The sequence below is a fragment of the Molothrus ater genome, chromosome 26 (assembly GCF_012460135.2).
Source record: "Molothrus ater isolate BHLD 08-10-18 breed brown headed cowbird chromosome 26, BPBGC_Mater_1.1, whole genome shotgun sequence".
Taxonomy (NCBI): Eukaryota; Metazoa; Chordata; class Aves; order Passeriformes; family Icteridae; genus Molothrus; species Molothrus ater.
This window is the reverse complement of record NC_050503.2, coordinates 1,605,948-1,615,305: the sequence shown is the minus strand read 5'-3', so window position 1 is coordinate 1,615,305 and position 9,358 is coordinate 1,605,948. Positions and strand designations below refer to the sequence as shown.

General features: G+C 61.4%; 1 protein-coding gene across 2 annotated transcripts in view; it reads right to left on the bottom strand.

Moving 5' to 3' along the window:
- Positions 1–1,680: 1,680 nt before the first annotated feature.
- Positions 1,681–9,358, bottom strand: part of CSNK1G2 (casein kinase 1 gamma 2) — a 42,880-nt gene continuing 35,202 nt past the window's right edge. The window contains exons 5-13 of one of the 2 annotated variants that reach the window (XM_036399553.2): positions 9,176–9,324; positions 8,054–8,288; positions 7,787–7,872; positions 7,356–7,440; positions 7,133–7,281; positions 6,647–6,730; positions 5,061–5,165; positions 2,629–2,735; positions 1,681–2,190 (exon numbers count right to left, since the gene is read on the bottom strand). In XM_036399553.2, coding sequence (XP_036255446.1) covers positions 2,136–2,190; positions 2,629–2,735; positions 5,061–5,165; positions 6,647–6,730; positions 7,133–7,281; positions 7,356–7,440; positions 7,787–7,872; positions 8,054–8,288; positions 9,176–9,324 — 1,055 coding nt within the window. In that variant the 3' untranslated portion in view covers positions 1,681–2,135. The remainder of the gene's footprint in view (positions 2,191–2,628; positions 2,736–5,060; positions 5,166–6,646; positions 6,731–7,132; positions 7,282–7,355; positions 7,441–7,786; positions 7,873–8,053; positions 8,289–9,175; positions 9,325–9,358) is intronic. The other variant, XM_036399554.2, reaches the window with a different exon arrangement.

Below are 9,358 nucleotides of genomic sequence, written 5' to 3'. Positions count from 1 at the left end.
AATCGCCCTCTTGCCCCATCACCTTTCTCACTCACGGGCTTTGCAGGACTGCCCACGGCCATCGGCTGTGCTGCTGTTCCCTGATCTGTCCCCCCGAGATTTTCCTTCTGCTGCTCCAGGAAAGGCTCCTGGTCCCCCCTGCGAGGGGCTGGGGCTGCTCCCACCCACTGCTGAGGGAGCCTCCGACAAAAAGGGGGTGCTTGGTCAATGTCCTCCCCCTTGGGAGCCACACAATGAAGCACAGAAGAACGTGTTGGGTTTTAAAGATTTTTTTTTATTTTTTTGTTTTTTATTAAAAAAAAGCCCCTAAATTCTATGGCTTCCAGGAAGCATCAGAGAAATTGAAATGCCATATCTGTACACTTGGTTTTAAAGCAGTAACTAAACTCGCAATGGAACAAACGCTCTCACGTACAATCGCAGTATTTGGACTCCTCGCTGGAAGGACAGAGAGTCCCGGGCTCGGGCCCGGCCCCGGCAGCCGAGGGAGCGCGCACGGAGCCGGGCACGCCGGGCACACCCTCGGGGCCGCCTCCCCTTCCCCTCCGCGGCTCCTCTTCGGCCTCTGCCGGGGCTGCTCTGAGCCGACGCGCTGCCAAGGGACCACTTCCAGTGAAAATTTTAAGGCGATTTTTAAAATTCGTTTGTTCGCCTCGCTGGGGACACGAGGTCAAACGTTGCACGTCCCCTTCCCGCCGTGGCCAGGGACGCGGCAGCAGCTGGGGCCGCAGCCCGGACAAGCCAAAGGCGGGGTCAGTCCCGAATTTAGGATGAAGAGGGGCCGTGGGGAGGGCACGGCCCCGTGGGAGACCCCAGGCCCCCCCAGCCCCTCCACAATGCGGGGTCTCCAGCCCCCCGAGATGGTCAGTTTGGACAAATGTTTCAAAGCAGCCACAGATGGTCCCATCCCTCCCCCGCCCCCCCAGCACAGCCTCAGCCCCTTCTTTGGGGCAGAACATCAGGGTTTTGGTAAAGATAAGTGTGTGTCCCCCCCCCAAAGTGTCACGATCAATACACACGACAGCGCACGGGGTCATTCACGTGGGGAGCTGCAGTGCCCTGGGGGTGCCGAGGAACGCGGGGGTGCGGGGGGTGTCCGTGGGTCAGTTCCAAAACCTGCATTTCCCCAGCCCCAGGACAGGCCGGGAGGATCGGGCAGCAGCAGGGGATGCCCTGGTGGGGATTCCACCGCTCCACCCCGGCCCGGCCCAGCCCCGGCCCCCCGGGACCTCGGGGGGCTCAGGCTGTAAAACCAAGAGGCCATCAAGCCGTGCCCACACCTACAGCTCTTGTGGAAACATCCAGCCCCAAGACATGGCAGCACCAGAGACGAGGCTGCTTCGCTTCCCCTCCCTGCTTTGCCACCGCCATTCATGGGTCCCTTTGGTCTCGGCCGTCCCTGTCCCTGTGTCCCCCAGCCCCTGGGAGTCTCGGACCTGCTCTCGGCGGGACCGGACGGCGCCTGTATTGCTCGCAAAAGTGCATCGTAAATGAACTGTAAACGCGTTTCCTCTCCCCGCCCCGCGCGGCCCCGGCTCTCCCCGCCCGAGCGGGGCCGCTCCGAGCCCAGCGCTCGCCACTGACCGAGGGGACCCGGCGGGGACGCGGGGCGGGGCCGGAAGGAAGAGCAGAATTCGGTAACACTGAAGATGACGGTCAAAGACTGACGACTCAGCACTCTGCACCGAGACTCACTTTAAATTAACTTAAGAGACAAAGAAGCAACAGAAAAAAAAATATTCCTCCTTAGCCCACTGCTCTTGAAATTGTCTTCGTCTTCTTCTGACAGCGACGGGTCAGAGTCTGTAGTTGATCCCCATTTCAGACCGGTTATAAACTCAAAGCAAGTGACGCCGTGGGTTTTTCTCTTTTTCTTTTTTTTTCTGTTTGACGGACGCAGGAACTTCAGCGAAGTTGGGCTTGGTTCGAGTAAACGGCCACGAGTGGCGGAGGAAAGGACAAGCAGTTTGGGGAGGCCCCGCTCCCCAGCTGCGCGTGGGGCGCTGGGGGAGCCCGTCCGGCCCGGCCCCCCCGTCCCCGTCCAGCCCCAGGGGCCGCGGGCTCCGCGGGGCAAGATCCAGCCACGGCCAGAGGGAGAGGAGCCGGCGCTCGCCGCTCCGCCCGGCCCCGGCTGCTCACTTGCGACGCTTGGTGGTTTTCCTCTTCCTTCTCTTGAAGAAACAGCAGCACCTGGGGACAGAGGGGACCCGTGAGCACGGAGGGTGCAGCAGCAGCCCCGGGGTCAGACAGGACAGAAAGCCCTCGGTGCCTTGGTGAGCTCCACGTGGGCAGAGCTGCCCCACCAAGTGCCCCTGGTACAAGTGACACCTGCCACAGCAAATGGCACCAACCAGGGGGGTGACACTGACCATGGCACACAAGGCCATGAGCCAGGGCCAGGCAGGAACTCCAGAGAAGGAGCAGTCCCAAACCCATCCATGCCCCTCTGTGCGGGAGCCTTGGGCAGGGCGAGATGGGAAGGGCTGGGGTGGTGGTGGCCCTGCAGGGACACCTCTCACAGGGTGCCAGGGGACAGCTGGGCTGGAGGGCACTGGACAAGGCATCCTGGGGCAGCTGCTGAGCCCTCCTCCAGCCCAGCACTGGCGAGGGGCAGGGCTGGGGCCTTACTTTGTATCGTCTGTCACCTCCACCTCGGTGGGGGCTGTGATGGGGGCGTTCGAATGTCCTGCCGTCGGGTCATCTGTGTTCAGCTCTCCATTGGTGGAGCTCATCACCTGCGGAGAGATGAGTGTCAGTGGGGGCAGCCCAGGGGTCTGCAGCCCTTCCCCTCCTGAGGGGCACAGGAGGCACCCAGGAGACCACCCAGCTCTGCCCAGGAGCACCGAGGTGCCCTTGGTGGCAGATGGCGCCCTCAGCCAAACCGCAGTGCTCAGCCTCGGTGCTCCCCAAGAGCCCCATCACAACAGAGAGCTCTGAGCCCCTTAGAACAGCCCTGGAAGGATCCCAGCTCCTGGGAGCCCCTGCACCAGGAGAGGGGCATGAGAGCAGCCAGCTCCAGAGTGGGTGAGAGACAGGGGCCTGGCAAAGCTGACAGCTCCAAGGAGCCCTTCCCACAGCTGAGCATCTGGACACGACTTCTGCTTCCCAGCACCAAGACTCAGCCCAGTGCCTACCCTGAGGGCTCAGGCGTCCCTGAGCTCCTGCCCACTCACCAGGGCAGCAGGGTCAGCCACAGTGCCAGGGCCAGGAGGACATCCAAGCCACCGAGGCAACTGTGGGATGCCTGAACTGCCATCCTGTGCCTGCTGCCCACAGGCAAAGCCAGGAGCTCCCTGGGGATGCACAGGCCAAACACTCTCCAAGCTGCTCGGCCCCAGCAAGGACCCTGGGCCTTCCCCAGCCCCTTGGAGGAGCTGCCACCCGACAGGCAGTGCCCAGGCAGCAGGGACACCCGACAGGCAGTGCCCAGCCAGCAGGGCCACGTCAGGCTCCAGCCCCTGACACCAGCACAGAGACCCCTGCACATCACCCCACAGTGCCGGGCGCAGGCGGAGCACGGCAGGAGGGTTTGCAGAGCAGGACTGGGGAGGAGGAAGGGGATGAGGGACAGGAGGAGCGAGGCAGAGCATGAGCTGGGCCCTCGGAGTGCCCGGCCCTGTCTGGCACCACAGAGCGCCCGGCCCCATGATGGCAACAGCAGGAGCTGTGCCCAGGCCTGGGGCCGAGCACCAGCAGAGTCCCCGTGGAGCAGCAGGAACGAGCAAGAGCAGCGGGGACGGAAGCAGAGACAGAGGAAGCGGCGCAGGCCCAGCCAGGGGACCCAGCATGGATGTGCCACCATCCATGAGGGAGGGACCCCCAGGCCCAGGCAGGGCTGAGCGGAGCGGGCAGGAGGCGGCGAGGGCGGCGAGCACGGGGCTGACGGCGCCAGCACAGGACCAAGGCAGGGCCACGGCAGGGGACACGGCCAAGGAGTGCCCAGGAAGGGAGGAGAAGCAGGGCTTGGAGCCAGGGCTCCAGTCAAGGAGGTGCAGGGAAGTCCCTGCTCAGACGAGCGGCACTGGGGGCAGAGCAACGCTCACCCAGCTGCTGTGCTGAAGTGTGCCTGCCACCCATCCACCCATCCATCCATCCACCCATCCATCCCTCCATCTGTCCATCCACCCATCCATCCATCCCTCCATCTGTCCATCCATCATCCATCCATCCATCCATGTCCATCCATCTTCTATCCATCCATCCATCCATCCACCCATCCATCCCTCCATCTGTCCATCCATCCATCCATCCATGTCCATCCATCATCCATCCATCCATGTCCATCCATCATCCATCCATCCATGTCCATCCATCCATCCATCCATCCATCCATCCATCTGTCCATCCATCCATCCATCCATCCATCCATCCATCTGTCCATCCATCCATCCATCCATCCATCCATCCATGTCCATCCATCCATCCCTCCATGTCCATCCATCCATCCATCCATCCATCCATCCATGTCCATCCATCCATCATCCATCCATCATCCATCCATCCATCCCTCCATCCACCCATCCATCCATGTCCATCCATCCATCCATCCATCCATCCATCCATCCCTCCATCCACCCATCCCTCCATGTCCATCCATCCATCCATCCATCCATCCATCCATCCATCCATCCATCCATCCATCCATCCATCCATCATCCATCCATGTCCATCCATCCATCCATCCATCCATCCATCCATCCATGTCCATCCATCCATCCATCCATCCATGTCCATCCATCCATCATCCATCCATCCATCCATCCATCCATCCATCCATCCATCCATCCATCCATCCATCCATCCATCCATCTCCAACCACCTCTAATTCCCCCTGGCAGCACCAAGGGAGCCCAGCAGCTCCCGGGAAGCAGCACCAGCCTCGTCTGTGAGCCGTGAGCAGCCCGTCACACCACAGGGACAGGCAGCACGTGGGCAGGACCCCGGCATGTGCAGCCCCGGGGCGGGGGAGCGGGGCTGATCCCGGCTCCGCGGGCGGCCACGAGGCCCAGGGTGGCTCCGCTCCCTCCCGTGCCCGCCCTGCCCCAGGAGGTTTCATGTACCTGCACGGACCCCCCGAGCCTGCCGGCTGCCAGGTGAGCTCCCAAAGGCTCCTCGGCAGGCTGCCCACCGGCCTGAGGATCCCACAACTCCGTCCCCTCGGGCGGCTGCTCGCGACAGGCAGGAGGAACAGAATGAAAAGAAACAAAAGAAAAAGAGGGAGAATGGGGAAGAGAAGGGAGAAGTGGAGGGAAAGGGTGGGAAAAGTGGCAAAGGGAGTCGAGAAAATAAGACATGCAAAAGCAAAAACATGACCGGAGCAGCTCGAGTTGGTGATTGCGGAGGGCACCCGTGCAGCACCGTCCCGGCGGCTCCCAGAGCGGTCCCTGCGGTGACAACGGGGGTCTGTGTCCCCCTGCCACCTACACACACCCCCCAGGGCCAGCCCCACGCAGCCCCTGGAGCAGGGCCAGCTCCAGCAGGGCTGGGGGCCGTGTTTGGGAGTGGGCTGGGGCAGCAGAGCCGGAGCTGCAGCCAGGCCCAGGTGACGCCGCAGCCCCAGGACGACGCAGGGCTCGGCAGGGCCTGTGTGCCACGAGCTGGGCCAAACCCTCCCCCAGTGAGCACAGCACGGCCCCAGAGCTGTGGGGACACCCTGTGTCCCCAGGCAGGGCTTGGACATCCTGTGTCCCCAGGCTGGACACTGCTCCCGTGCTCTGGGAGCGCTGTGCTTTGCTCTTCCCCCTGCTCTGGAGAAGGGCTATCCACCATGGCACTTCCCTGGGGTGCGGGCACACAGCAGACCTTACTGGGAGTCAGCTCCCAGAAATGAGCCAGAGGTGATGGATTTGACATTTTCCTCTCCCTGAGGAAGCCCTGCCAGGCTCCCTGTGCTGGGCAGGAGCAGCCTGGGGAGGACAGGGCGCTGTACCCCCTGCTCCAGCCCCTTTGCAGGTGCTCTGCCCCCAAGGAGGTTTGGGAGGACAAGGGTTTGTACAGGACTGCTGGAAACACATGAGGTTTGCTCTCAGTGGCAGCAGTGCCAGACACACGTGTCCTGCACTAGGGCAGGACAGGCCACAGCACTGGAGCAGTTCTGAGCAGCCTGGACCCTTTCCCATACAGCTCTGCCTGATCCCTGCCCCGGGCTGGGCTCCCTGTGCCCTGCCCGTTCCCAGAACAGAGGCAGCCCCAGCACGGGACAAAATGCAGCCAAGCTGCCCCCCAGTCCTGCCCTCCCTTGTCCCATGTCACTGTCCCATCAATGGAAGGGCATCACAAGCAGAGCAGCGAGTCTCCCCATGGAGACAGTGAGCAGAGGTGTCTCAGCCTGCACCAAGCCCTCGCCCACACCCCAGGCTGGACCCTGCCCCTCACCAGCTGATGTCCAGGCCTGGCACCCCCCAATCACACTACAGCCCCCACAGTGCCTCCTCCCTGTTCTGCCAGGCCACAGGGACATTGCCCTGGGCCCGGGTGAGCCACAGACCCAGAGCTGTGGGAGGGAACTCCTCCCACAGACAGCACTGAGGGAAAGCCAAGTTCCAGTCCCTGCCACCATCCCTGCTGGGCTCCACATCCCTGGAGCTGCAGCCTGAGCTGCCCAGCCCATGGTCCCCTGCCCCAGACAGGCTGTGCCATTGCTCACCTGGTGTTTGGTGTGTGGCTGTGCTTTGTCTCTGTTCGGGGGCTGCACCTGCACCTCGCTGTGCATCGTGCCAATGGGGGTGGGCTGGGGACACAAAGGACAATGTCAGTGCAGTCCCTCCCAACACCCCGCAGCCAGACCCAACTTGTGGCCAAACATGCCAAACCCCCCAGAAGCAGGGCCTGATCACTGCCCCTACCCCTGCCCCAGCAGTGCCATGCTTGGTATCTGGCTGCAGTGAGCCCAAGGATGCACCCATGGCAGTGAGGTGAAAGAGCTCAGCTGTTGGGGTCCCCTTGGCTCCAAGAGCCTCAAATTCCTGTGTTACAGCCCTGGAGCTGTGACTGGTGAGGAGGGTGAAGCTCGTCCCTGGACACAGTGTGTGGCTGGGATGGCTGAGAGCCACCTCCTCCTGGCTGCTGTCCTGCTGTCCCTGCTCCCTGGGGTGCCTCCCCCTGTGTCCCCAGGCCCTGGGCTCTCACTCACCAGAGGTTTCCCTGCCCAGTCGTATTCGTAGTCGAACACGTAACCGTTCCTCTCGAACAAGTCTGTGAAGAGCTTCCTCAGGTAGTCGTAGTCGGGCTTCTCAAAGAAATCCAGGCGCCGCACGTAGCGCAGGTACGTGGCCATCTCCTCTGTGGGGACAGGGGGCTCAGGGGACAGGCACAGGGGGCTCAGGGCAGGGGGCTGGGCTGGGCACAGCTCTCACCTGGGAAGTTCTCACAGAGCACCTCCACCGGGGTGGCTCTTTTGGTGTCACCGATCTTCTGGTACCTCTCCTTTAGTGTGTCAGCCTGGCAGGGACAAGGGGGGTCAGCACAGGGGCCAGGCACTGCTCTGGGCTGTCACACCGTGTGTGATTGCTTGGGCCTCCTTTCCCAGGTAACTCCTTCCCAGGAAACTCCCTCCCCGGGCAGGTCTGGAGGACAAACCCCAGGGTTTCCAGGACAGCCACTGTGAGAGCAGCTGGGAGGACACAGGGAGACCTGCAGAGCACTGCAAGGGCCTGGCACGGAGCTCAGAGCTGGCAGGGTGCTAACCCTCCAACACCCCAGGGGCCAAACCTTCCCCCTCCCCATGCCAGGGCAGAGCCACACCCACAGGAAGCCATGCCCAGGGGCAGCAGGAGCTGGCAGTTACCTTGAGGCCTTGCCAAGGAAGGCTCCCACGGAGGAAGTACATAAACATGTGCCCTAATGCTTCCAGGTCGTCCCTGCGGCTTTGTTCTGCATGGAGAAAGAGACATGGGTCAGTTCCCACTAGAGCCACTGTCCCTGTCCAGCCCTCAGGTCCTGCAGCACCCTGAAGAGCAGGAGAGGCAGCTTGTCCCCATGCCCACCTCTGGCACCCCTGCCCTGCAGTCCCTCCCTTCAGCAGGAGGCAGGGCTGGCTCCTGTGCCCACACACCTTTCCCCAGGTGGGTGTTGATGCTCATGTAACGTGCTGTCCCTGTCAGGCTCTTGTGCTCTCGGTAGGGGATGTGTTTTTTGGTCTCGGGGTCGATGTACTCTTTGGCCAGGCCAAAATCGATGATGTGGATGGTGTGCTGCCGCTTGCTGCCCGGCCGCCCCACCAGGAAGTTCTCGGGCTTCACATCTCTGTAGATCAGGCTTTTGGTGTGCACATACTCCATCCGTGTGATCTGGGGCAGAAGGGAGGTGTCAGTGCCAGGGCAGAGCCCCACCCTGTGTCCTGCACACCCCTGCCCTGGGCCCTGCTCTGGCCACCTCTCCCCTGCTCCCCTCAGCCCCAGCCCCAAGGATGGGCACATCAGCTCCTTCCCACCATGGGACACAGCCCCAGGCCAGCTGCACCCTGGGCACATGTCACAGACATCTTTGATGAAAAATCCTTTCCTTAGGATTTTTCCTCCTGAAAGCTGAAAAGCCTCAAAAACAAACGTAAACAATGATTATCTGCTGCTGTGGAATGCAACAAGTAGATCTGGGATTGGTCTCATGTGGTTGTTTCTAATTAATGGCCAATCACAGCTCAGCTGGCTCTGACTCTCTGTTCAAGACAGAGCCTTTGTTATTCATTCCTTCTTTTGCTATTCTTAGCTGGCCTTCTGATGAAATCCTTTCTTCTATTCTTTTAGTATAGTTTTAAAATAATATATATCATAAAATAATAAATCAAGCCTTCTGAAACATGGAGTCAGATCCTTGTCTCTTCCCTCATCCTCAGACCCCTGTGAACACGGTCACAGGCACACACTGAGATGCTCTGGGCACACTTAGAGGCTTGTCAAGGCTCAGAGAGGGGCTGAGAAGGGTGGAGAGCTCCCCCTCAGAAGGGACCAGGTGAGCCAGGCTGGGTTGTGCCAGCATCTTCCCCCCATTCCCCATGGGATGCCCATGCTGCCTGCCCACGGTGCCCACACACCCCCTGCTCCCCAGGGCAGCCATGCAGGGCTGCAGGGGAGCAGTGCAGGGCTGCAGGGGAGCTGTGCAGGGCTGCAGGGGAGCAGTGCAGGGCTGCAGGGAAGCTGTGCAGGGCTGCAGGGGAGCAGTGCAGGGCTGCACTCACCAGCTGGATGGCAATCATCAGGACAGTTTTGAGTGTGAAGGTTCGATCACACAGATCAAAGAGATCTTCCAGGCTGGGTCCGAGCAGCTCCAACACCATGGCGTTGTACTTCCCACAGGGGCCAAAGTAGTAAACCTGAGGAATTCCTTCTGCAAGAGATGGAGCAGGGGCTGTGCAGGGCTG